This window comes from Anoplophora glabripennis, unplaced genomic scaffold (genome assembly GCF_000390285.2).
Source record: "Anoplophora glabripennis isolate ALB-LARVAE unplaced genomic scaffold, Agla_2.0 scaffold188, whole genome shotgun sequence".
Classification (NCBI taxonomy): domain Eukaryota; kingdom Metazoa; phylum Arthropoda; class Insecta; order Coleoptera; family Cerambycidae; genus Anoplophora; species Anoplophora glabripennis.
Window position 1 is genome coordinate 413,489 of NW_019416300.1, and position 27,667 is coordinate 441,155.

Below are 27,667 nucleotides of genomic sequence, written 5' to 3' on the forward strand. Positions count from 1 at the left end.
TTTTGGCTAAAGATAAGCTAATATTTACATATCCCCACGTAAAACTTTGCACTTTTGCATATTCATGTGGGACACGGTTTAGCATTCGTCGCGTTTAACCGGACTACCCACCAAAGTCAAACACACAATAACGGTCCGATAGCCTTGACCTCAGTTGCAGTTCTCGGCCCGAAGAACAAGCCACTGCTTTATCTCTTCGGATGCTGAAGAAGCTGCCTGCGGACCGGTTGTATGACGTACCGCTCCGCCTAGATGCTGAGAGAGAGTACCCACAAACACCGGTTACCTATAAAATCCGGTCAAAGAGTTCATCAGCTTCAGTTCAACCGGCGACGTCATGTCACTGAAAACCGCGACCATAGTGTGCTTATTCGCACTGGCCCAATCGGCCACCATCCAGCAGAGAAACATCCCCGTCGAAGTCAAATACGATGAAACTGCTAAAGTTACAAGTCTGGACGAAAAAATACAGACCGAACTCGCGGATTCCGCCAGTGAGGTCGCTTCTGTGGAACAGAAAAACGACGGGGTGAGGAACCTAGACGAAAAAATACAGCTCTCTCCAGAGGACCTAACTCAGGCGTCGAAGCACCTTCCGGTGGTGGAGGAGATCTCTCTGAAGAACCTAGAAGAAGTTGCCCGTTCTGAGGAAGTTACTCCCGCACCTACCAGCCTTCAGAGCGTCCTGCAGCAAGCAGAAGAAGTCATCTACAGCGGTTTGAAGAAGTTGCGAAACTCATTCAAGGCGGAGAAAGATCAACAGGCTCCTAACTCGGAACAATGGGACGATTTTGAGAAGTCAGTCAACAAGTACCTAGACGATGAGAAGACCAAGCTGCAGTTGAAGCAAGAACAGCCTCCTCAGAATCAGAACATCTTTCAGAACATAGCGCAAGGGTTCCAGACGGTGGCCAACAATTTTGTGCAGAATCTGGTCGGAAACCAGAATGCCACGAATTTGGGTGACGAACAGCAAGGGGGACAAGCGCAGGGACCCTTCCAGGGATTCGTCAGCTTCTTTCAGAATGGTAAGTGGCCTGATATTTCGACATAACTGCGTAACGTCATCTGAGGTGCAAAACGTTCCGTCTTAATCCACGTCATTTTAAAAATACATACTTATATACAACATTTTTTTACTTTTGCGACCTAAAACCAATGAATTACATGCATATACCCTATTAAGACTAACATAGAATTTGCATTTTTAATTTTAGGTTATAACGTCCATCAGAACAGTTTAGATATGGTTTTAGCAACAGATGTGGCGCGAAATTTAAAACAACAGAAAACAAATTTTTAGAAGTTTCACAGTTTTGCATTTCAGCCGACGGTAGGTGGAAGGTAGAAGCAGAACGTTTTATTTTCGTTAAAGGTTAGATAGAAACCATACGGTAAAATAAATTACTTTTGCGCATTTTGCAAGAACTGGCAAAAGAAACAGTGTGGACAACTTACTTTCAAATGCGATACCACATTTTCATTGTACTGAGTTTATTTGTTGCGAAAATATTTTAAAAAACTGTTAATGGAAACGCAAATTCTTAGATTTCTTTCCCAAAACTTTTTCTTGGAATAGGTATCTAACCTACATAAAATATTACTATTCTGTAAAAGTATTGAGTTGTTATTGTTTTTTTACTCATAAAAGCAAATTGTGGTTTTAATATTCGGAGTTTGTGATATTTCCAAATAATTAAAGCTAAATGCGTTCTCAAATTTTGATGATAATAATTATAATAGAAACGTACATACACTATAATAATGTTTTCTCTTAGAATAACACATTATAATTTACAATTTTGTTTTTAAGAAGAACGTTTGGATTTTCTACAAACAACATTGTAAATTTTTAAGTGCAGTGTATCATAACTTCCTAAACTAAGAATAAAAAATAGATTTTGGTCTAGTGTAACCGCAGAACTATAGCAAATCACGCACTGAGACATTTTTGAAGCATGTCCAATAGCATTATCCCTTATTACTTGTATTACGTTTCGGTTGCGTCACGATATTTCCAGGTACAATTGTGCAAATGTTTTCTATAGGATACTATGAAATCAAATTTCAGGAATTCTCTAGCGGGGTCAAGTTTTACAAATTCATTACCTTGTGTTCACTGAGCCACTATTGCGTAAGTTATAAAATTCAAAATATATTTACGTTTACAAAATAGCAGTATATTTCATATTTTATAAATGTATCAGGCATTTACCCGTGTTTCTTTTTAATTCAAGAGTGAAGGTCCCCGCTATTTTCGTTGTTATTTTACATCATTTATTGACCAACAAATAAAAGTTGGCCTTCAGTTTATTTGGCATATGTAAAAGAGAAATTATGTGTGCTGACGCTTATTTTTATTTCTTTAATTGTTGACAAAATGTTTAAAAAAGTGTGGAATTTCCGTAATAAAGAAACACACCCACATTATTAATTTTGAAATTTGAACAGTTGGCTTTGCAAAACAATAAACTGTCGTCACCCGTGAGGAGCACCTACATTATAGTCCAGGAAAGTTAACATAAAAAGACGGAATAAGAGAACTTTTTTACCCTGAGATTTTTGTATAATGGTATAATAAAAAAATACACAGGGTGATTCACAAACGGTGACCAAAAATGAAACCTCGTATATTTTGGTGAATTTTAAGGGGTCTTCGTTAAAAAGACACAGGGTATTAATTTCAAAAAATATTTTTAATTTTTTAAAATAATTTAAAAACTAGTAAGTGAAATAATTACATGTATTTTTGTAAACATTGTTCAAAATCTGAGGGCTTTTCCTAAAATTTACATGATCCAGTGGCGGAGATACAGGGCATCGGCATTTACGGTAACAACCATGATATTTTCGAATTCGTCTCTCAATTTTCTACAAATAACCACTCTTATGTTTTTCGAAAAAATCCTGATTTTCGAGTAAAACTTAAAAAATCAACTGAAAACTCGCTTGAAAGTAATATATTTGACTTGACAGTCTGTAACTCCGTTGTTTTTCAACGAATCTTGACGATTTTTTTTAAAGCTCTTTTCATAAGCTTTCGAATATGTAATAATATATAACTATATTACGCTCGTGCGTTGTATATTTCATTTTGCAACTAAGGCTAAAAAATTTAAAAATTTTCAAGGTTGCAAATTTGAAATTAAAAAAAAATGAAAAGCGAAAAACGTGAATTTACGTAAAAATTATACAATTAACCAGCCTGTAAACAATCTTCCCCCCATTTTTATGACTGTGGAAACTAATATGTTATTGTACATAATATTTAGCATCTATAGTGATAAATTCAGCTTGCCGAAACAAAAAGTCGCATCCAACTCCATATTTCCTGGCCTACCATTTCTTTAGAAAGAATGTGTAATATGTTCTTTTTTTAATTTTTGAGGGTCTCTTAATGATATAAAATACTTTATTAAGTTTTATTACTTTTGAATATATTTATAGCTTTTTTTTCTTCGAATTGTTTACTGTCATTTTTCTTTTTTATATTACATATTGTGTTCTCACCCATTCAGTAATTGGATATATTCTGTTAATGGTGTATCAAATAAATACTTAAATACATAAATAAATAAATATTAGACCGCAGAAAAGATCACAATGCAAAAAATATATTAAAAAGTATGCCATTGTAAGGACTATCACATAAAAGAATTTCGGAAATCGGCCAACGCCATCCTAAATATGGAGGTGTTCCCACTTTACGTAAAACACACTGTATATATGTCTATATCTTAAAACTGTGTGTTGTTCGTGGTTACGTGTGAGACATATGTTTTCTGCCCTCAAAACCTACACTTTTCTATAAAAAAATCTCGTAGTAAAAAAAATTGCTCAATTTTTTCCTTTTTTCCTGGACTATTATGTCAGTAAAACAATCTGCTGTCAACACATAAAAAATTATATTCGATTTATCGATTCTCGATAAGTTTCAAAGTGTGAGATACAATTGTTTGCGTCATACAAACTTTAGTTGTTTAATGGCTCGGATTGAAATATTTCCGATGTCGAGACGGTGAAAGAGAATCAGCCTACTACCTTCTCAAATTCGATTTCAGGTGTTGGTAATGTAGTGAATACGATTAACGGCTTAGGCAATCAGGGAGCCACAACAACGAACGTCAACTTGAGCGATACAGGCACCGCAACTACCCAGGCTCCAAATTTAGTGTCCAACCTAGTCAGCAATGTCCAACAATTTTTCGGTCAAATTCAGGGCGCTGTGCAGGGTAGTGGTGGCTCTAGTGGAACACAAGGTATGTAAATAAAGGTATGATCATAGTGGGGGTTAGCTAAGTTAACATTCTCTGTTTTGCTGATAAGTCCTAACATCATAACATAAGTCAAAAAGGCTGGTGTCTAACTTCTAAACAACGGAATTTAAAATATCTTACTAATGTAATTACACATTTACACACAAAAAAGTTCAAACCAGAGACGCACGATATCATTTTCGAAGGATATGGTAAGTGGTAAATCATGGTTTCAGGAATACCAAAAATACGCGTCTAGTAATAATGTAGTTATTTTTTATGTTAGATTGGGAAATTCTAAAATAGTTATTTACGTAACAAGTCCGGAAAATACTGTTTTTTTGGACGAGTTGACAAAATTCTAGGACGAGCCGTAGGCGAGTCCTGGAAGTCTGCGAGTTCAAAAAAACTGTTTTCGGACGTGTTGCGTACACTATTTTTTCGGCAACCATGTAGAATAACAAATTAATGAGACACATTTCTTTATTATATTTTTTTGTAGAACAAAATTTCGAACATTTTAATTCTTATTTGTATTAAATATTGAAATTCGAACAGAAGATAGGTACTAACAGAAACATTCTAATTCTTATTTATATTAAGATTTATAGTAAAATTTGAGCAATTGCTAATATTGAAAGGGTTTAATTTGTTTGAAATGCTTGGTATATTTAAATGCCTTTTGTAGTCAGAACAAGAAGGTAAAGTTTCCGTTTCATATTGATTGTTTTCATCTGATAATTTTTGAATGGTCTTGGCAATTTTAATTTTGTTTGTTAGTGAATTGTCTATATATCCTTCAGCGACATTGGTAGACTTCCAGCCACCGTGTCTCTTCAAATTTGTGATGTTTCCACCATTATCAGCAAATATCGTCGCTGAAGTTCGACGCATGCTATGGCCTGTGTAATTTTTAGGATTGGGTAAATTTAAAAATTCTGCAATTCTTAATCCGAGATTCCCAAAACTGTGGATACCAACGGGCTGAATCGAACATTTTCCTTTTTTGTAATTCACGAATAATCTGTTATGTGGAGTATGGGATGGCCGTAAAGATAAATATTGCCTATACAACAGCAGGTTTTCTTGCCCAATTACAACAAAATTTCTCTCAATATGTGTTTTAGAATCTGGTATTTTCACGAGCAACATATCTTCTTTGTCGTTTATTAGATCAATTGACATTTTTGTTAGTTCTTCCCGTCTACACGCACCGGCTAACCCAATAATTGTTGCTACCTGAAAATGAAGCAAATTAAGTTGATACTTTTATATCCTACAATCGTAATATTTTGTTAAAATTACCTTTAGCATTAGATATGTTTCATTATCTGCTTCTCTAATGAATTTGTTGATTTGCTCGCTGCTGAAGACTTCTGATTTCTTTGCTTTATAACCAACATTCTTCCTTTTAAGAAATGCGATTACCTTTGGGAAAGTGGCTATGTTTACATTTTTCTTCACTAAAATGGTACTTTTCAACATAGAGTACATGCTCCACAGGGTAGAGGATTTGACAGTTTCAGATTTTTGCGCCAAGTAAGCTAAAATTACATCCTCTGTAATAGTTTTGCATTTCTTCATATCCATCCATCTCGTGAACAAATCATAAACGTTTTCGTACCTGGACTTTGATTTTTCAGGCAATAATTGTGCTGTAGCAGCAGCTGCTGCATTGGAAATTTCGTAAGGCACATTTTCAAACTCACTATCGCTGTTGCTTTCCATAGTTTATTGCGACAATTGCGACCAAAAACCATGCAAACTTTCGAAAATTAAAATGTCAACTAATTTCACTTCAGATAGCTGTCAGTCGTTATTTCGTTGCTATGGTAATGTTCAACTGCATTTATCAAAATCATACCTTCCAAGATTTTCATATTCACAATGACAACAACGATGTGATTCTTCCCGGCCTAGTCCGGGAAGTGCGTACTTCCCAGACTAGGCCGAAAAAATGCTACTTTCTCAAAGAAAAAGCGTCCGGGAAGTAGCCACTTCCCGGACGGTTGCCGAAAAAAACTGTTGTTTTGACACTTGATAAATATCATGCAAAAGTCAACTTTCAATGATGTTTTCGAAACATGTAAGTTTTGAAACTTGCAGCATGCAGCAAGAACTGGGTGGGGTGTCTCCCCTGTCCCTCCTGTCTACGCCCATGTGTACCTGCGTTATAGTTGAACACTTAACAAAATATAGTTAAGAATCAGAATAGGTGAAGGAAATATCGGTCTTGATTTCCAGGGGAAGTCAATGTTTCGATTTTATTTGAAATCTTCTTTAGGGCTATAAACGATAATAAAAAGAAATTATATTTTTATTATTATTTATAGCTCTGAAGACTTTAAATAAAATTGAGGCGTTGGCTAAGTCAGAAAATCAAGATCCTTATTTTCTTTCCCTGTTCCGACTTTTAAATTATTTGAAAGGCACGTAAATTATTTAAAAATATATTTATATAAAAAAATGAGATGAAAAACCGTTATCCGTAGTGTGATTTTGGTTAAAAAAAATCGACGCCACAACTTTTTTCTGAGCTCATCTATGGTCCGTAGATATTACCACAGTAAATGTAAACCAGCAGTTTTACTTCCTTGTCGGACTTTGCTCTGAAAAACGGGCCGTAATAAGAATTTTTTACTTGTGCGGGAAAGCACATTAAAATAAACAATACTCGTGATAAAGACTACTATTTACCCCATTATACCCAAACTTTCCTAATTTTGCATATTATCTCAGCATACGGTTTATTAAATTAAAAAAATACATGCAGTGTGTATCAGCCAAATGGAAATATTAAGTGTTTTCAGATTTATTGCGGCTTTCCCAATGAACATCTACATTGCCATTAGTTTTTTTTTTGCCTTTTTACATTATCAATAAATAAACAGTATTACTTATTAGTTTTTGAATGTGTTGTAACGAATTTCTGTAATCAAAAATTTTCTTTTTTTTAATGTTAATTTTTGCAGTAAATCTGAAAACACGTAATATTAACGAAACGGTTGAAGATAGGTATAGGACATTGTACATGAAATACATCTGGAATTTTCGGAAGAATTTAAAAATTGAATAATATACAGGGTGTTCAAAAAATTTGGAACCCTCCCTCTATCTCAGAAAATACTGCTCAAACAAAAACATTATTAGGACAAAAGTTGCAGGATTTTGAACGAGCAATCCAACGGTGACCTTAACCATGATATTAACCATGACCTTGAAGCCGATTTAGAGGTCAAGTTGAAAATTTTAAATGGAACGGTATACTTTTGATCCCGGAAAAGGTAATAGCGGAAAATTTTACGTTTGAATGTGACCTTGACCATGACCTTCAAGGTCATTTAGAGGTCAACCTGAAAATTTTAAATGGAGTCGTATATTTTTGACCCCGGAAATGAAAAAATGGAAATTTTTACGTTTGGATATGATCTTGATCGTGACCTTCAAGGTCGTTTACAGGTCAAGTTGATTTTTAATAAATGACCGGATATTCTTCGCTCTTTTCATTTCCGGGATCAAACGTATACGGTTCCATTTAAACTTTTCAACTTGACCTCTAAATGACATTGAAGGTCATTGTCAAGGTCACATTCAAACGTAAAATTTTCCACTCTTTCCATTTCCGAGGTCAAAAGTATACGATACCATTTAAAATTTTCAACTTGACCTCTAAATGACCTTCAAGATCATGGTTAAGGTCACCGTTGAATTGCTCACTCAAAACCCTGCAACCTTTGTTCTAATCATTTTCTGTTTGAGCAGTATTTTCTGAGATAGAGGGGGTGTTCCAATCTTTTTGAAACTTGGTATTGACCACTGTTACATGACACACCCTGTATAAAAAGTTTTTGTTGAAAAAAAATACGCAACTGAAAATACCAATCGCCGTGTTTATTCCATTTGGCTGATACACACTGTATAATTGTGGGTACATATTTTTTTTGCAGACTAAAAGCAATATTGTAATCTATATAATTCCAAGATGAACTCTCTTGTGTAGAAAATACGATCAAAAATACTTATTTGTGGAAACTAATGTCTGAATTGTTAGATTTTTTTTAAAATGCATTGCAAATATCAATAGAATATTTTTATTATCAAGTATACCTACATTTTACTTATTATTTTATGTTTTTTATTAAAATTAAATATTTGTTCATGTAAAAGAGTCGTCCCATTCCATCGTTTTCAGTCATTCTGAATTTTATCGAATCGATTTTTAAACTGTAAAATTTTCAAATAATATCTCTCCGTTTACCGCGCACAGCTGGTGAATTGTGAAGGGTCTATGCGGACTAAAAATGTGCGCGGTCTGTTTCTGCTATGCTTGTCTGACGATTTCCGCTCATCTGAATTTGCTGGTTTATATATGCTGTGGTAACAGTAGTCTAAGAAACGAATTGTAATATCCATGATATTTGCCGTAGGTGACACAGGAGTCAATAGTACCTCATCTAGTTCACCACAACGTCCTGGACAAATCATTCAATCGATTGGTAAGATGTAAATGTTGCTTCTAGATTATGAATCCATTCATTGAATCGTAAATCCAAGCTATATTGTTGACATTAACTTGAAATTAAGGAATATAGTCCAAAACACTTAAATTTATAGTTTTTAATCACTTGGCCGACCCCCTTTACAACGAGAAAGAAAAAATATGACAATATTTAAAAGATAATGTATTTTTGACAGGTACTGCCATTAACCAGTTCATTCAAGGAAGGCCACCAAACTCCTCCGGAGATGAGGGAACAGGAACAACGGAAGGAAACGTGGGCATAATTCAAAGTATTGGAAACGTCATCCAGAACAGTCCTTTGAATCCATTCCGACCACCCCAAAAGCCAGCTGAGGGAGGTGCTACCACTTCCAACCCTATCCAAGCTGGTAAGTTATTAAGTCATAGACAACTGTTGTTGATGATGAATTTCGGTTAAAGAATTTGGATTTTCTTCTACCCATATGGCAATTGGTGTTTTCTGAAAATAAGGACTGTGCCAAATACTTAGGATTTTGCCCAGTCCATTTCAGAATACAATAAGAAAGAGCTGAGACTCGTATGTAACATATATACAATTTTTCTATTAAGATGGCCAATACTGTCTTGTGGTTGATATTTGTGTCCGATTCTTCATCAATTAAATTCAGTACTGCTTCTTCCAAAGTCGGTTTCTAATTTTGCTGTGGTGACGACAGCAGTCACAAGTTCTTTTATTAAAAATTCCTATTTTACGTAGTCGTAAGTTTGAAATGCTTCTAGAGTTGCCATTGGCAATACCATAAATTTTTTTCTCCAGCTGTTTGAAGGACCTAAGGAAGGAGGAGAGGGAGTGGGGGTGAATATTTTTTACATAAAAATCCGTCGTAATTTTCAATAAGTAATCAATTTTCACATTTTGCATTTCGTAGACTAAAAGATCCTAGGATTGTAGAGAAACACCGAAGTTAAGATAGGATGGAAAAATAAGCCCATCGTTTGTACCAGGGGCTTGAGCAATTTCTGGGATAGAAGGCTTCAATTTATTCATTCATTCATTCATTCATTCAAAACTAAATGGACTGGATTCTTTCGATTTTGTTGGTCAAACTGCAGCGTTTTTGACATGGTGTTGTTCCATTTTACTCATTAGATCTTTAATTTTTTTACACCAGGTCTTAAACTAGGTTCTCTACCTTGGCAACTCTGTTGTGTCCAAGATGATGATCAGTTTCCTTTGTTGGAGCAAGCGTGGCGATTTCGTTTATTGGTTGGTTGTATTTTCTTTGTCGGTGGGATTTTTTTCCTTATCCCACAATTCTTTGGACTTTTATCCTTGTCAGACTCGATTCCAAACGCTTGGCAGCTCGCAATATATGTGCTGTCTTAGCCCATTTTTCTAAACGACTGTTTGGGAACGATGTCGACACACGTTTTCAGAGATACCACCGGGGATTGATTTATTCTCTGGATAAACCGCATAAAATGATTCGTTAGTGGTCCTAAATTCATACCTAACTGTTTTCTAGGTATATCCAGCGCGCAGAACATCGGAAACCAAATCGGAAGCCAAGTTCAGCAACTGATCCCAGGACAGGCCAGCAGCACCGAAGCCGCCAAAACTCAGGAAGCCGAAAAAGTGCAAACCGAACAAGTGGAACAATCCACCCAAACCGCGGAAGTAGCCAGTAACGAGGTAGCGCCTCAGAAAGCTAAAGGATTTAACTTGGAAGCAGTTGAAAACGAACTAGAGAAGAAGGAAGAATTGACACCGGAGGAAGTGAAAGGGGAAGAAGTGAAGCAGCAGATGGAAGAGCAGGTGAAGCAGGAGGAAATCAAGGAGGAGATAAGACAGGAAGAGATGAAGGAGAAGGTTGAAGAGAAGAACGAAATGGCGGAGAAGAAGGAAGAAATAATGGTGACTGCTGAATAAATGCCATATCTAGATTGAATGATAACGGGGTAAATTAAGTTTAGGTCTTATTTATTTTAAATTATTTGTTGGTACTGAATAGAAACATTAGTAGTAAAATGTGATTTATTTTGAATGACGTTTATTTGTACAGGGTATTTTGGAAAAAGGTGTAATAAATTCAGGGGCCGATAGAACATAGAAAATAATATTTTTTTCCTTGGATCGTAGCCTTTTATTTTTGAGATATTGAACTTAAATGGCCATTTTTTCCAAAAACAACATAATGCATTGAAATTTAGTACAGGTAAGTTTTTAAGGGTGCTAAATACACGAAAATTGTTAATTTTTGATCAACTGCTAGAGGTGGCTAGAAACGATTTTTTTAATGATATTTTGGCAATTTTTGTGATGTTAGGTTTCTTACAGTCTCTATATAAATGCTTTGCAATTGTCAGAGAACCGTTCTTGAAGTGTTCTATTGTTTTACTCTTTAAATACTTCAAACTAAAACAAAAAGCCGAACCCAAATATAAATTTCACTTTATTAAATAATTAGCAGTATTAAGACATTCTAACCTCACTTCTTGTGGAACCACTTTGTGATAAAACTGTTACAGAATGTGCTAATAAGTTTACGTTAGGTCACGCTAAGGGAATGTTTCTATACAAATTATAACTCGAAAAATTTATGCCATCAAATGAAAAAACAACACTTTCTTAGACTTAGTCAAGGTCTTTGAAACTAGGAACCTCAACGCGTTTATTTAAAAATCGCCTTGATGATAAATGTAAAGACTCGAAGTAACAGAGGAGCATGGTGTGCCACAGGACACAGTCTTGGAACCATTTTTGTTCAGTATATACATTAACGATCTTTTCAACTAGAAAACTGCTGGACGCAGTAGTTTTCTATGCTCAGGAAACTTGGTCCCGTGTGAAATGGGTAATTGCAGAGTACCTTTACGTAAATAAAAATATGGTTTCATTATTTTCTCCCAAGAATAAATTTTGAAAAAGCTTTGTAATTACGTGTTGTAACAACGAAAGCTTTTGACGCGCTACAGATCAAATATGATGGTTTAAACTTTCAAATAAGCAATGAAATACAGATAAATGTCTTGGAATGATAATAGACAAAAAATTTGAAATGGAAACATCGAATAAATAACGTCAAAATATTAAAAAACAGTTATTGACAAGCAAAAATATATGAGTGAAATACTAGACGATGATTAGAAATAATAAAAAAGTCTGAAAAATGTTACTCAAAAATAAGATTCTTTTTTCCATTCATTTCCAAATATTCCATTAATTTACATTTTCAAAAAATAAAAAAATTGGATTTAAAGAAATGATATTAGTAACCAGTTAAATATTATATTGTTTAACTAATTGTTATCTGTTATTTATAATTTATATCTAGTTATCCAGAATGATTGAAGTGTTTGGAGATCGCAGCCTGTGCCTGTCTCTGTCAATACTCAGATTTTTATATGCTAAAAATGGTGTTAGAAACAGAAAGAAAGGTGAAAGAATACCAGCAAAAACTTAAATTTATTTATTAATTTATTTCAATGTTAAAAATATACAAGGTGGCCTAGAACTAATGTTTATAGGACAAAATGTTTTTACGAAGAAATATCAGTATGACATATTGAATAAGCGTGCAACATTATTTTAAGTATCTGAATTTTTTTGCGCTAGTGACATGCCATTTCTGTATGAAATACTGAGTTTGTGTACAAAATTTCAAAGTCCTAAACCCGCTTTGTCATTTCGCTTAATTTCCGATTGTTCTCAAAGCAGTGTTAAAATTTTTCACATATGTCCAATTTTTCATTCTGAGAAACTTTTCTTAATTTATTTTGTGATATATCTCATAGAGAATTAGCACTTTACTGATGAATGAAGTCTTTAACATGCATTTTGGTCTGCAAAATTGCCGACAATCGATAATTAAAAATGTATGAGATTGTGAATATATTTAACTCAATCTCTTGGCCGACCGTCCGATTCTGTAGATGCTATTTGGATACCACCGATTGATTTCCTGTACATATATTTGGCAGCGACACTACTAACCATAATATCACTTCTAATTTTAGATTAATACAACTTGTGCTAGCGAATTTATTTTGAATTAACTTGCAAATAATTCTTCATCTATGAACTCTGTTTACAAAGTTTATGTGGCGTGTTTCATGTTAAGTCAAGAAATAAAAGCCATATTCGTCAAACATTTATTTTCACGCAATATAACAAAAACAGATCGATGTATTATTAGTTAAGGGGCCTCCATTGTCGCCTGAAACAATGAACATTGCTAAGTATTCTCATCCAACCAAAACACACTTTTATGTAAACAGGTGCGAAGTAAAATTAATGCCCTTACCGCATAGTAATCCTGCTCAGCAAGGACTTTTTCTGCCCTGGAAGTAATTCCCCTTACTGGAGGTTCCATGTCGTGTACCAGCCTGTAGACCTCAGATCTCTGCAGGTAGTCTAAATTCTTCGGTGGCGGTTGGTACTTCAAAAAGTTGATGCTAAAATCATGCAATTTAATGATTTGATTCCAAATAGAACATGTGAATTAAAATTCCAAGGTAAAAAAGCAAAACGATTCAATCCCCCACCTTAAAATTGTTGGTTGGGACCTCAGTTCTACTCGTAAAATTTAGAAACTTTGGAAGTGGAAGAAATTTTGAGTGTCAAAAGGAGAATATTTTATGTTAACGCCATTGCAAAAGTCCATAAGTTTACTAAACATCGTATATTTTTCATTAGATTAATAATAATAGAAATTGTCCTGTAAAATGTCTCCCAAGGGTATTACGACAATTTTAGCTGATTCTAGGGCAGACCTCCAGAGACTTGGGATACAATACAAGGGGTTTGTTCTAGCGAGCTACTAGAAATGATGGACACTGTTAGTACACATGGCAAATTGTTAGTGCGCATGCTCCGAACAGTTTTCAACATTTGTAGTAACTTACTGGAACAGACTTCCTATTGAGAATAAAGTTCAAGGTTCGATAGAAAGTGATTTAAGATTTTGATTCACATAAAAAATAATTCTTAGCACCATAGTTGGAGCTTAAAACAAGATATGGTTTTAAGAATTTACCTTGGTTCCACCTTAGGAATTAACTTGATTCACTGTAATGGGAATTTCAATTGGCAATTTACGAACAAAAAATAATTATGGAAATTCAGTTTCAGTTGTAAAATTTGTTCAATTGGAATTCCAAAAGTAAATAGTCATATTATAAAGACCAAAATGGAAAGATAGTTGCAGGACAGGATGAGATATTGAAGAAGAGGAAATGGAAGAACGCATTAGCAATATAGAATAACTTAATATGGTGCCAGCGCCAAGTAAAGAAGAGGTTAAAGAAATAATTGAAAAATAATATGAGCTTAGGTAGTGACAAATCGACAGTGAAACTATTTAAATATGGAGGACAGGAACTAACCAACCAATTGCAGAAACTATTAAGAAGGGTTTGGGAAAAGGAAGAACTGCCAAAGGAAGGTACAGAAGCAGTAATTTGCCCCATATATACAAAAAGGAGATAGAGGCGAACCTCAAAACTACAAGGGAATAACAATGCAGAATATGGCATGTAAAAATATATATGAATAGTGAACAGATCAAGTTAAAAAGGTACTATAAGCTAACGAAAAAAAAAAAAAAAAACAAAATAGTTGGAATGGATGGAAGAAAAATATCAAAAAGAAGTAGACGCAAATCGAAGGAAAGCATACAGGTTTGAGCAAGTGGGACAATTCACATATTTGCGAAAAAAGGGGAAGAAATCGCATCCAGAATAATGTCTGTAAATAAATATGAAACGGATGTACAAATAATATTGAGAAACAAAAACATTTCTAGACAAACAAAAATAAGACTATACGAGACAGTGACAAGACCAATCGTTATGTGTGCCAGTGAACCATGGACGTTAAATATATCAGAATAAGCAAGACTGGAGATGTGGAAAAGGAATATATTGAGAAAAATTTTTGGGGGAAAAGAACGAGGGAAGGATGGGTCAGAAGAACAAACGTTGAAACAAAAACCAAAGGCAAACATAGTAGGGGTAATTTTTTGTTCCAGTAAATTAATGTATATATTTGACACTTGGTTAAAAATATATATTTTACAAAGTACTTACTGTTTTGTAGCCACAGCCCTGCTAGGCACTTTCCAGCAGTTAGACTCTCTGAAAATACGAAAACTAAACGGCATGCCACAACCTCAAACAAATAGGAATTTCAACATTATGACTATCAAAGAGCTGGAATCTGTTAAGATTTGACAGTGGTAATTATTAACAAAACTAACTATATAAAAAAAACAGAAGCATACTTAACTTCTTTCTAGCGATATAATGTATCATTCCTATTTCCAAACGTCTCAACAATACCTGTAGACCGGCTTGACCTTGTCAGACCATGGCCATACGTTGTTCCAGTGGTTCACCTGAAAGCACGACTTCTTAAAGCAGTTACACAGGAAAAATTGCCTACCCTTTTCTGTTCCCAATGATAACTTCAAGGTTGCTTTCGATCGTCTCAATTATTTTTTCGTCGGACATTTTTGGCTTTCGAAAAGTGGGTATGGCGTCTTCTGGATTAGACCACTTCCTACCGCCAGGCAGTATTATGGGCCTCTGGATGGGTTTCAAAGGGCGTTCCTCCATCGTCTACGAAACGGTTAGAAAGAGACTGCTATTAAAAAAACCTGGCGCTAATGAGGCTAATTTTGGATGGGAACAATTTATTGCTTACCCCCCACCACAGAATTTTTGCCATTTGGCAGGCTGCTGATCGATTTGTTTATTACTCTATAGGCCGACGTACTGCAAAAATACCTCAGATGCCGTTTATTTTTAACAGAAAAGTCGTCTGTGCAATGGTTTTCAATGTCTTATATACTATGAACCCCCTTATATTTTGTTCTTTTGTGTTAATATAAAAACAACTATTACCTTCTGTCTCTTAGCCTCTAGTTCTTCCTTCTTGATTTGAGCCTCCCTCTCTTCCTCCGTCAAGCCAGCATACGGACTCGGTTCAAGTTCTTCTACATCTTCAACTTCTTCTCCTTCGACATCCCTCTCTTCTTGATCCTGAATTTGATCTTCCTCCAAATCTTCCGCGATGCTGGAATTTCCATCTGAATCCTCTCGCAGCAACTCCGCTTCCGCTTTCTCCGACACCGAAGTGTCTTCAAGAAATTCTGCAAGACATATCAATTTTGGATTGGTTTATAAATGATATAACCCTTCACCTTCTTCTGTTTGGGGTTCTTCTTCATCCTTACTGCTCGAAGTGTGTTCTCCGTTACGTTCCGCGCTTTCTCTCGCGCCAACGATGTTGGCAAGTTGCTTCGAAACGGCGTCCAAGGTCACCTGGATCGCAGAAGGTAGCTGCGATAACGCCTGCAATTGTTTCTGCACCGCGAGCAACTGTTCCTCCAGGGAAGGTTTGATTTCCATGTCCTCCACGGATTTGAAACTTTCCAAGCGTTCGCGATCTATTTCTACTGAGTCTCCTGAAAAATTATAATGCGGTAAAGGAACAGTTATTTAAATTCAGTAGTCGTACTTAAGCTTCCAGTATCGGAACACTCTCTTTGAATCTCTTCTTCGGTAGCTTCGGCCTCGTAATCGTAGTTCGAATCTGTTTCTTCGATGGTTATTTCTTCGTTTTCGGACGCCTTCAACTTTACTTCTACAGTTTCTAGTTGTCTCGTGTCCTCGTGAGTGGTCTCATGAGTTTCGTCGTCTTCAAAGTCCACCTCCAGCTCTGTCTGAATCGATGTCAATAATATAAGGAGCAAACACTACTTCGAGTATAAAATTTTACTTACTACGTTTTGATCAAATTGAACTCTTTTCTCCTGGGAAGGTCTCCGAGTTTGTTTCTTTATCACAACTCGGTACGGTTCGTCCTGAAAACGATTTTTGTTAAAGTTCAATATTAAAGAATAAATAAAAAATTTTGCCTTCGGTTTTTCCTGCACTTTTTTCTTCGGATTTGGTATTGGTTTGTCTGGTTTGATCAGGAATGTGGACCACTTGCTTCCCTTTTTAACTGCCGAGGTTGATTGAAATGTAACAGTATTGATGATTTCTTCTTGACTTAAAATAAAATTGATACGGTCAATATACTTTGTTCAAATAACTTTATACTTACCCTGCTAAGTTTTCAGTAATAATATGGGTAGATTTCTCCCTAGAACTATCTACAAAATAGAGATGCGCAAGTATTAATTAGCAACATGTAAACAACATACCTATGGAGTTTTTCATGTTATTTATTATAGTAATGGCTTCATTTAAAACGTCTTCTTCGATGACTTTCCTAATAGCGTTAGATTCTTCTACATCGTAATCTTCATCCTAAAAAGTATCGATAAGATTATCCTAAATCTTATTATAACAAACTTCATCCTAGTTCACTCACAGTGATTATCCTTGTGGTGATTTCTCCCCTACAAACAAAGGTTTCACTTAATCTCATACCTGTACCAGTAAAGCTATTTACCTTACCTTCGAATACCAAGTTCAAATTCAAGGCCTGCCGAGAGAAGCAAGTCGTGAACTTCGTTGTGCGTCAATCCCGCTGTTGAAGTATCATTTATTCTCACGATTATGTCTCCTACTTCTAGACCTGCAGATTCCGCAAGGCTATCAGCATTTACCTTAAAACAGTTCATTTTGGTACACGTAATGGTTTGTAACCTTTATTTAATCGTTAATATAATAATGTTAAAACATTCATCAAACCTAAACCTAATTATTGAAACGTTGACAGCCAACAAAACGATTAGTAACATTTATGTTTGAACTATGAGAAGCTAAAGATGAAAGTAAAGAATTACAAAGCTGTTTGTTACCACAGCTTTTCATTTTTTCTACTTCTTCTGCATGGAACACTTTATATTGTTTTAAATAATATTCTATTGAACTGACAATTGTTTTCTTTAAGTGAGTTTTATTTATACATAAGTGATTCATTAAGAATGGTCGATCTCTAAACTGGATTCGGTGGCCAAACAAAATCACCTCCAAGGCCAATCCACCGACGAAGAAAACGTTCATTACTGTCGCACTGGCAGAGAAAAATGTGGTGGTGTCCCATCTCCCATAAATCACTTGTCTCGTCTTATGGCTAGTGGTACATCTTCTAGGTGTGTGTTTGAAGTTTGGAGAAGAAAGTCCAAATAGAGAGGTCAGATTACGAGGGAGTTCAAAAGGACCAATAAAAATAAACCATATATCACACCACACCAAATTTTCCAAGGTTATTGAGAAATTTCAAATTAAAAGTCAATTCAACTTTGAACACCCTGTATCTCGTAAACCTGCAACATTTGTATATGCAATGTGAAGCTCAATCATCATATTTTGGTGTGTAGTAGATATCTCCAGTTTAAAGATTGCCTATTCTTAATGAATCACCTTGTATTAGTTGCTCGAAGAGTCATTTGTGAATTTAAACTTTTTGTGGTCAAGACCTGCTATTTTTGAAGAAACCATTGTCCACTTTGAGACTTCAGCCCTACCAACTGGGATGTTTTTGTACCAGTTTCATGATATTCTGGATTTGGTGCAAAAAATAGTCAATTTCTGTTTATTTTGGCATCTGAGTGTGACAAATTTTTTTTATACAAATCTAAAATAGAGAAAAGCAAAATAATCAGGAACTGCACATTTTGACTTACTGAAAAAGAGCAAATATGGGGTTGTATTAAATTCTGTCTCCATCATGCAACTTATCTTCTTTAAAAAAATCAATTAAGACAATTATAATATAATTTTTCATATTATTTTGAAGTTCGTCTGGTATATTTTCATCATACGATCTCAAAAGCCGATGAACAATTTTTTCTTTATTCTGGATTAGTTTACGACATAAATGAATCTATTATGGTTCCAAAATCCTCTATATATGTTTAGATATCATAATCCATGATGAATTATCAACTCTCAACAAAAAAAGATCCGTTATTTTTTCTCGTATTGACTATGACAGAAATTGCAGAAGAGGTTGAAGAGGTTAGCATCCCAATTGGGTCATGCCATGAAATTTTGACTGAAAAATTTCACATCCATCGAATTGTAGCAAAACTTGTCCCTCGTTTGTTGACCGAACAACAGAAAGAAAATCGTATTTGGTGTCAAAGTCAAGTTATTGTCCTCACCCTCCTTACTCGCCAGACCTGGCCCCTTGCGATTTTTTCTTATTTCCGAAATTAAACTCAATGCTGAAAGGACGCTGCTTTCAGAATATTTAGACGTTAAAGCAAATTCGTTAAGTATGACTGAACTTGGTAAACATCCTTATTAAAATATTAATTAATCTATTAATCTATTAAATTATTGTTAACATGTTATGTGAATAATTAGTGAAAAGTAGGTACGTACATATATGATATGCAACAAATTCTTTACTAATGTTTTAACAATTATTAGTATTATCTATAAGGTCACAATATATGTAGGTACTTATTAGTGTAGTAGAAACACAAAGTATTATAATTAAAAAATGATTAGGCATTACCATGTAATTTTGCTTTTATTAGAATATGGAAATTGTTACAAACATAATAGTGGAAGAGTTCCCTATAAATAACTGGATTTTCAATAATTCTTGACGACCGCTACAATATTAATATGTAACTGCACAGCTGCTAATTTGTATTTCCGGGAAAACATTCTTGTAACGTCTAGTCATATTTCTTGTTTAACGATAGATAGTTAAAGTCTTATTAACTACATTTTTCTAGGAAAAAATGCACAATTAATGTACCTAATTAGTGTTATGAACTGATTGAACTGGGAACAATGGCTGCTTTATTTAGAACTGGAATTGGGGTCATTATTAACGAATTGCTTTTTAAATGTCGTTCCGCATATACAAGGTGTCTCAAGCTCGATAGTATGGGCTTACTGTGAGGACACAAAAAATTTAAATAAAATCATGTTAAAGGTGATGAGGTAAGCTCCATTTTCAATCGAAAGTATTATCTTTGGAATTTGACAGAAACGACTAATGAAGTCATCAATTATATTTTTTCCAGAAACATACCCAAATTTCTTTCGTGTTAAAAAGCTCTAAATAGTCTCAAAAGACATACCACCTAAAAATCATATTAGCGGTGGAAGGATCAAGTAGTTGGAAAATAATTGAATGTTCGTTGTTTAAGGTGCATAAATGTCACAAAATACTTGTCATTACTCAATACGAACGTCAAACGAATAACTTTTGTGCTTACAAAATGTATTTTCTTTCAAAAAAAGTTAATATGTTGCTAATTTACGGTGGGTCACAAAAGAATTCAAGAAGAGCTGTGGAGTTATATCAAGCAAGGTATCCAGAGCGCCTCATTCCTGATCATAGAACTTTTACAAGATTGGAGGCGACCTTGCGAAGAAATGAAGATGCATTTTCAATTCGGAAAAATCAAATCATTGACCGAGGGGTAAGAGACAATGTTAATACAGCTAGACTGTTACAGTATTTCGAACAAAATCCACGAAATTCTATACGGCAGGCTAGCCGGGAATTGAATTTGGATAAATCAGCCCTTCAACGAATTTTAAAGACCAATGGGTATCATGACTACAAAATTCACAATTTAGAGTATTTGCCTGAGCGTTACATGGAAAACATCCTTAATTGTATAGCCCAAATTGTAGTAAATATAGAAACTGTTGATCAGAACCTTTTTCGACATGTTCTTTGCACGGACGAAAGTCGGTTTGTCAGTAATGGTTTGTCGAACAGGCGCAACGAACACTACTGGTCCATTGAAAATCCCCACATTGTAAATCCAGTCCAAAACCAAGGACATTTTGGAGTAAACGTATGGTGCGGCATCATCATGAACATACATTGAACAGCGTTACCTAAATTTCCTACAAGAAGAACTTCCTGCATTTCTGGAGAACGTACCTTTGCAGCTAAGGAGAAACCTATGGTTTCAGCACGACGGGGCTCCACCCCACCAGGCCAGGATTGTGCAGCCATATTTAGATATTCAGTGGCCGGGAAAGTTACCAGATCTAACACCCCTCGATTTTTTATGAGGGGTTTTAAAAAATAAGGTTTACAAAACACTTTGGCGAGATATTAATCATTTGAACGAAAAAATCATAAACGCTTGTAATGAGTTAAACGGTAAAATGTTAATAAACGCAGCCCATGAAGAAGTCAGACTGTATATTGGGTATGTGTCTTGAAATGAGAGGAGGTCATGTAGAGAATAGATTGTAATATGTATGTAGTATGAATTTTGACAGTTCGCATTTGAAATCGTAACTTGGCTCTTGGGCATATGTTTAAAAATTATAGGTTTATGTTATAAACTGTAAGGTGTAAAAGTGTTTTAAATACTCATAATCTCACAACAATGCCAAATTTTATGAATTTTGAAATGGTTCATCCCAGCTTTAATTTTTAACAGCTAGTGGCGAATAAACTGTCAAACTTAATAGAAACAAGAGATTATCTAAATAAAGCCAGAGCCTACTGGACCATTTTAAGAATTTAAATTTCATCTAACGAGTTACATAAAATCGTTTTTTATTTTTTTTCTCCATAACGGTCGCAGATACGAAAAAATCATAAGAGACAAAAAAGTTTCTCAACAAAACACAAAATCTAATTTTGATTTTAGAATCTACCAGCGGCGCAACGCACAAAAGTTCAGGGGAATAAAAGGGGGCATGAATCCCGAAAAAATATCACTCTGTAGAATATCACGATCAGTTGGCATGTCCAATGATGTAAGCCCTAAAGCGTAACCTATATTCCAAATTTGAGCTAAATATCTCAAAAACTGTGGGAGCTATAGAGAGAAAACTAAAAAAATCTTAAAATTCCAACACCCTGTAGATCGGTAACGAAGCGTTTGCGGACCTATGTTTATATGAACTTTTAGTCTTGAAATAAGCCAAAGAATTACCCCCTCCCTTATGCACATGATATTTAGGAACACCCTGTATAGATGCTTTAGACGGAAATTTGCTTAAACACATCATTGACCACAATTATCATTAAATTAATTATGAAAATTATTTAATAATCTTTAATTGTTCGCATTCCGACTCACATTAAATGTTACAAAACACCTTACATGCGGTTAAAATGATCGGTACAAAAGAAACTCGCGAACAAAAATATTTACCTTCACCACAACGATGGGCTGGTCGAACTCCAAACCCCCTACCAGCCTGAAACCCCATGGGGTGGCGTCCTCCGATTTCGACAGTTTCAACGTAATCGCCATTATGTTCGCGAAATCGGGTCACATTTAACTAAAACCGTCCGCAGCTCCAGATCGCACAATTGTTAATTTGGGAGTGCGACACATAGACTGCATTGCTATCAATCTATCTGGATCAAATAGACAGTTGCCAATAACGACTGGCATTTATTTATTCAGGATCCAGTCGGGGACTTGGGCGATTACAGAGAAAAGAGCCGGTGGAGCATTTTTCAGATCGTCATTATTTTATATCGATTTTTTCGCATATCTACAGGGTGTTTATGAATAGTCCAGACGGTATCGGTTTCAAAGAGTTCATATTTGGGTGAATCGTATGTCCACGGAGATTTTTGGCTTTTTGGCTTTCAAATATCACTAGAAATGAAAATGTTTCTATGCGCATAAAAAAAAACGTGGGCTTAACTTTTCGCGGCACAATATGTTAAAAAAATCGAAAAATGTCATATTTTTCTTCCTATTTAAGTATGTATATTTTCAAGAGTTGATTTTAGGCGAAAATGGAAAAGGAAAAAATCTTTGTAATTAAGAAAGATGGAAAGAAATAATGATTAAATTGATAATTAATTAATTAATTACTAATTTTCGACATATTTTGAAAATAATTGTTGTTTAAACAATTTTAGAATATTTAAATAAATTTGTTTTTGATCTTTGATAAACAGTATATAAGTTTATACACTTACCTTTGAAACAATAAAAAAATAAAGTTGATAATTAAAGGAAGTTTAAAGGTAAATAATTATGGGACTGTTGAAAGACCAATAATTATTAACGATAGGCATTTGAAAATACGCTAATTGTTTTTTTTTAAATCGCGAGACATCGATTTAAAAAAACATCAAAATCGGACCTCTAGAAGCTGAGATACTAAAAATTTTTAAGCGCGTCGCGGTTTTGAACTCGCCGATTCAATTTCGAGCAGGCCGAAGCGGCCGCGCTCTCTAAGTATCGCAAACTTAGATCTAGTAAGTACTCGGAATACCAAAAATATTTTTCGAAAAATTAGCCCGGATGCCCCAGTACATTTAGTGTAAATGAGAATTAACTTTGATCGGCTACAACTGCGTAACTAATTGACCAATCGATCTGTTTTTTTTTAAAGAAGCGTCTTTTCAATAACTTTTTAAAAAATTTTTGATTTGATTGAATATTCTAATTGTTTATAAGTACAAAAATTCAACCAATGTTTAAACAAGCGCCAGAGCTCTCCTAATTGACGGATTCGAATTTTTCAAATAGCGTTTGAAAGTTTGAGAGCCCTTCTATATGTGACTAAATTTTCAAGTATCTAAGGGCCTTGGTTTTTGCTGTGCAAAATTTTGAAGATTTGCAATTTTTTTTCAAAATCTGGATTGCAAAATTATTATGCAAAATCTATCGAACCAATTTTGGTGAAATTTGGTGTGATGATTCTACATAACATGAACTATTCTTGAGCCAAGTATGAAGGTCCTATACCCAACTTAAAGAACCCAAAAAAATTCCCTAAGAAGTACTGTTTTTAACCCCATTTTTGGCGTTTTTTTCGATTTTTACAATAATAATCATGATTCATTCGATTTGTAACTAGTTATATTTTGTAAAATTTAATTACTAACATTTTTTTCCTCTTCCATTTTCGCCTAAAATCAACTCTTGAAAAGATAATTAAATAGAAAGAAAAATATGACATTTTTCGAATTTTTTAACATATTGTGCCGCCAAAAGTTAAGCCCACGTTTTTTTTATGCACATAGAAAAATTTTCATTTTTAGTGATATTTGAAAGCCAAAAAGTCCAAAATTTCCGTGAATATACGATTCACCCAAACCAAAACAGATACCGCCTAGTCTAGAAGAACTGTAACGCTAGGGCGGGGCAACCTAGGACAATACGGAATGACCACTAAAAATTTTCTGGGCTAAAATTTGTAAACATAGATCTGTAAATTTGGTTTTGTTACTTAAATTTTCAACCACTTGTGAAACTATAGTAATTTTTTAATATACAGCCCCGAAGTTAAAATTTTAAAATTTCAGGACAGTATTAGGGAATTTCTCATTTTTCTGTGGCCACTTACGAAAGTTTACTTTGTACTTCTACTAGTCACAAAATTTATTCAATAAATTTTTTAGTAATAAAATGCTGTACACATTTTTTAAATTAGTTTTGCAATATTATTCTAGCAATGTGAGCAGCTAGAGTCAACAATTTATAAACTTCAATTCGGTATTAATAGTTTCACGACTTCTTACTACGATTTTACAGATTTTGCTGGTCCTAAAGGGAACATTTTTCATTCACTTGCGCCATGAAAAAGTATTTCTATAGAGGGTGTTAATAAACCTATGATTTTCATAGAAGATGTTCGATGTACTAACCATTTGTTTGCGCGCAAGCTTCAGCGCGATGTATCCAAGTTTAACTCAGTTTTTGCTCTTTTTTCATCCCTTTAAATTTTTGACATACCTAACTTTAATTAACACCCTGTATATTTTTTAGTATCCGCATTGGGTTAAATACAGTAGATGAAAAAATATTCTGTAACTATTCTCATTATTATAATAATTTTGGAAAACCGATAAAAATGTGTTATCATAAGGATTTCATTTTTAATTAAAATAAATTGAAGAAAGTGTAGCAAATAATTAAATGCATGGTTTCTGTAACTATTTTCTGAAATCAATGAAAACTGTATGGTTTGAACATATTGGGTGTTAAAAAATAACAAATATTTGAACCAAAAAAATGTTGATTTGAAAAATCGACGTACCTTTTTAATGACTACTGTAAACAGGTGTCCAAACCAAAGAAGTACACTCAAGCTTAGATCTTACAAATCAGTAAAAGTTGAGAATTTCTGAGTTTTGAAAATTTTTCATATTTCGAATAATAGAACATACATTCTTGCAAGCGCATTTTTCAGCATATTTTCACTATGTTTAGTAAAAGCTTAGGATCGAAAAATAACTTTAAATCTTAAACCATGTCAGGTCTTTGAATGGCAAAACCATCAAGTTTGTAGTTAAATGATATTTGATTCATCTGTGGACTAAAAATCATGATAATACATTTCTTACGTTTAAATCACATACAACGTCATTAACAACATTAAAGGTCCAGTGGCAGAACCCTGCGGTACTTCCGAAATCTAGGTGATTTCGGCAGACTTGACCTCTGAAACATGAATAAATTTACTGGATATGAGGTCACAAGCTTCATCAGTGCCGACCATGACCCAGCGGAATTCAATTTATATAATAATAATTCGTGGTTAAAACGGTCGAAGTCCGTATAAATTATATCCAACTAACCTTCTTTCTCAATGATCTCACTGATGTGCTATGTTTCACATATGTGCCAAATTAGTGGTTAATGAAATTTTAGTAAAAACTCACGGATGTTCACAAATTCTGACTAAGAACTTTTATAAATTTGGTCATTCTGTACTTGTTTAAGTTGTTTCATTTTACCATTACAGTACGGTATATACGGAGTGACTCAGAAATGATCGTTGATCTCCGTTACAGCTAAATGGAAGAGAAAATCGCAGCTAGATTTTAAAATACTTTATTAATAACAATTACTGACAAAAAAATAGGATTTTCAAATTATGTAAAAAAAATATTTATGAAATTAATAAAAATAATAAATAAAACTTACCAAGTTGGAACTTTATGTCAAATATATACAGGGTGATTCACAAATGGTGAACAAAAATGGAACCTCGTATTCTTTGGTGAATTTTAAGGGGGGTCTTTCCTGTAAAGTTTTTATCTACGACGCTTCATTAAAAAGATACAGGGTTTTAAACTTCAAAAAATAATTTAAAAACTAGTAAGTGAAACACTTTGAAATTGGGCACGTGTTTATGTAAACATTGTCCAAAATCTGAGGGTTTTTCCAGTGGCGGAGATACAGGGTATCGGTGGCATATTTTTCTAAATAAAATAGTACTCCACTGCTTTATGATAACAACCATGATATTTTCGGATTCGTCTTTCAATTTTCTACAAATTACTACCCTCTTATGTTTTTCGATAGAAGCTTGATTTTCGAGTAAAACTTAAAAAGTTCAACACCCTGTATCTTTTTAACGAAGCGAAGCCTAGATAAAAACTTTATAGGACTCCCCTTAAAATTCACCAAAGAATACGAGGTTTCATTTTTGGTCACCATTTGTGAATCACCCTGTATATCATCATGCTATAAAGATCCTCGTTTGCGATATTCCATTTTCTCTTTCTATTTCCCTGTATGTCGACCAAAGATATTCATCTTCAAGAGATGTAGAAAAAAACCATTGTTTCGAAATTGAAAGCCATAAAAACGTTTTTATTTCTTTATGAGTTTACGGCCCAGAACAAGGACACCACCGCTGTTGGATTGTGTTTTGTCGTCTACAAAAAATCTAGGTCGCAACCTTCAGACACAGTCGTTTAATAGTAATGTATGTAATTACTTTACACCCGTCTGCCACGTTATTTTCCACCTGGTGTAAATATGGCATAGGTGCTTGCACTTTCAATAATTTTTGGTTTCGTGTATCTCCGTGCTTCCAAAGTTTAAGAAAAAAACGTCTAGGATTAATTTAGAAGGGTCGAAATAGTTTAGCACATTTATTTTTTATTTTTCCGAAGCTATCCAAATCTATTTAAAAAAAATATGGATATTTGAAAATATTAGGAAGAATTTAACTTTTGTTAAAATCTAGGAGATAAGGGGTTCTAGCCACCATAGGCTATTGATTATAAGACTTTAAAAGGAACTATGACGTTCAAGATATTTTATTACATGAATCGTTCAAATGATAATTTTAGATGAAAAAACCGCGGAGTGCTATTAAATTAGAGGGTGGAAATTAGAAATAGGGTAAAAATGCACCCCTTTCAGTTTTTTAATTGTAGCTCGAAAACCAAGCAAGATTTCGCTATAGTTTGCTATATAGCCAATTTTTCGATTTTCGTCGCGTTTCGTACCTTTATAGAATTGATTTTGTAACAAAAGCCGGGGCGCGTGGTAATTTATTTATTAGTTCTCGGAACGGATGGGCCAAAAAGTGAAATGTTTCAGTCAACACAAATTATCGAAAGTTGAGAGCTTTCAAGTAGGTAGCGTCGCCCTTCGGAGAAATTTACCAATATTTTAACAATTCACTTAAACTGTCGGAGCCATGTGTTAAGCGTCTAGTATAAAAAGAGAAATCGATATTTTTAATAACGCGCGAAACCACGAGAAGAGCGTAGAGATTCCAAAGTAGAATTAAATCAAATTGTAAATTGTAATTGGAAAAGAAAGTAACAGCTATTAAGAATATATTAAATGAGATTGACTAATCGACCCCGTATTTGCTACACGGAGTCGCTAGAGGAAGGCTAGGGTTACTCGTAAGTCACATAATTATTTATGTAAATGTAAATTCAGTCCATTAGACAATTATTAACATGGCATAGTTAGGCCAGAGCATTCCGACATTCAGGGTCCCCTCCAATAAGACAAGAACAGGAACTTCTGGACCCAAGAAATGGGCGTGGTGAAGCGAAGTGTGGAATTCGAGAAAGATCTGCAAGAAAGGCGGTCCTTCCTTAGATTTCATATTGAGCAGTAGACCTAGTTTTAGATTAGAGTCTCGGGCTAGTTAATTAAATTTAATAATGGATAAAGTCTTTTCCAAATTTCGCTATGGAGCGCGCATTCCCTGAATCTCGGTACGCTGTAGCGTAATAATAAATTAGTTA

At 34.4% G+C, this 27,667-nt stretch overlaps 3 protein-coding genes across 6 annotated transcripts; 1 reads left to right on the forward strand and 2 right to left on the reverse strand.

Annotated features, from left to right (window-relative positions):
- The first annotated feature begins 314 nt into the window (after window positions 1-314).
- Window positions 315-10,768, forward strand: LOC108906010. 3 transcript variants are annotated; one of them, XM_018709127.1, is made up of 5 exons: window positions 316-1,028; window positions 4,062-4,259; window positions 8,684-8,752; window positions 8,952-9,146; window positions 10,266-10,768. In XM_018709127.1, the coding sequence occupies exons 1-5, from the start codon at window positions 338-340 to the stop codon at window positions 10,667-10,669; spliced, it is 1,557 nt and encodes a 518-aa protein (XP_018564643.1). In that variant the 5' UTR covers window positions 316-337; the 3' UTR covers window positions 10,670-10,768. The 3 variants fall into 3 exon arrangements, with proteins under 3 accessions (XP_018564644.1, XP_018564643.1, XP_018564645.1); XM_018709128.2 differs by lacking the exon at window positions 8,684-8,752 and having other exon boundaries at window positions 315-1,028; XM_018709129.1 differs by lacking the exon at window positions 4,062-4,259.
- On the reverse strand, window positions 4,813-6,147 carry LOC111691346. The gene is made up of 2 exons (XM_023453986.1): window positions 5,562-6,147; window positions 4,813-5,495 (listed from the first exon to the last, which is right to left on the reverse strand). Exons 1-2 carry the CDS (start codon window positions 5,982-5,984, stop codon window positions 4,839-4,841), a joined length of 1,080 nt encoding a protein of 359 aa, XP_023309754.1. The 5' UTR covers window positions 5,985-6,147; the 3' UTR covers window positions 4,813-4,838.
- Window positions 10,769-12,884: 2,116 nt separating the features above from the next.
- LOC108905998 (myosin heavy chain, cardiac muscle isoform-like) lies at window positions 12,885-22,004 on the reverse strand. 2 transcript variants are annotated; one of them, XM_023453992.1, is made up of 14 exons: window positions 21,849-22,004; window positions 17,206-17,357; window positions 17,120-17,147; window positions 16,950-17,055; window positions 16,850-16,898; window positions 16,659-16,794; window positions 16,524-16,604; window positions 16,259-16,463; window positions 15,942-16,205; window positions 15,643-15,890; window positions 15,079-15,134; window positions 14,827-14,874; window positions 13,044-13,194; window positions 12,885-12,956 (listed from the first exon to the last, which is right to left on the reverse strand). In XM_023453992.1, exons 1-14 carry the CDS (start codon window positions 21,948-21,950, stop codon window positions 12,936-12,938), a joined length of 1,647 nt encoding a protein of 548 aa, XP_023309760.1. In that variant the 5' UTR covers window positions 21,951-22,004; the 3' UTR covers window positions 12,885-12,935. The 2 variants fall into 2 exon arrangements, with proteins under 2 accessions (XP_023309760.1, XP_023309759.1); XM_023453991.1 differs by lacking the exons at window positions 14,827-14,874; window positions 15,079-15,134 and adding an exon at window positions 15,182-15,357.
- Window positions 22,005-27,667: the final 5,663 nt, after the last annotated feature.

Excerpts from the sequence above, each read along its gene's own strand:
- LOC111691346 (XM_023453986.1), bottom strand. The coding sequence starts at position 5,984 with ATGGAAAGCAACAGCGATAGTGAGTTTGAAAATGTGCCTTACGAAATT. Across the intron at positions 5,496-5,561 it reads AAACATATCTAATGCTAAAG|GTAGCAACAATTATTGGGTT; the intron begins GTAATTTTAACA and ends CTTCATTTTCAG.
- LOC108906010 (XM_018709127.1), top strand. The coding sequence starts at position 338 with ATGTCACTGAAAACCGCGACCATAGTGTGCTTATTCGCACTGGCCCAA. Across the intron at positions 4,260-8,683 it reads TGGCTCTAGTGGAACACAAG|GTGACACAGGAGTCAATAGT; the intron begins GTATGTAAATAA and ends TATTTGCCGTAG. Across the intron at positions 9,147-10,265 it reads TTCCAACCCTATCCAAGCTG|GTATATCCAGCGCGCAGAAC; the intron begins GTAAGTTATTAA and ends ACTGTTTTCTAG.
- LOC108905998 (XM_023453991.1), bottom strand. The coding sequence starts at position 21,950 with ATGGCGATTACGTTGAAACTGTCGAAATCGGAGGACGCCACCCCATGG. Across the intron at positions 16,795-16,849 it reads ATTACTGAAAACTTAGCAGG|TCAAGAAGAAATCATCAATA; the intron begins GTAAGTATAAAG and ends TTTTATTTTAAG. Across the intron at positions 15,358-15,642 it reads TAGAGGCTAAGAGACAGAAG|ACGATGGAGGAACGCCCTTT; the intron begins GTAATAGTTGTT and ends ACCGTTTCGTAG.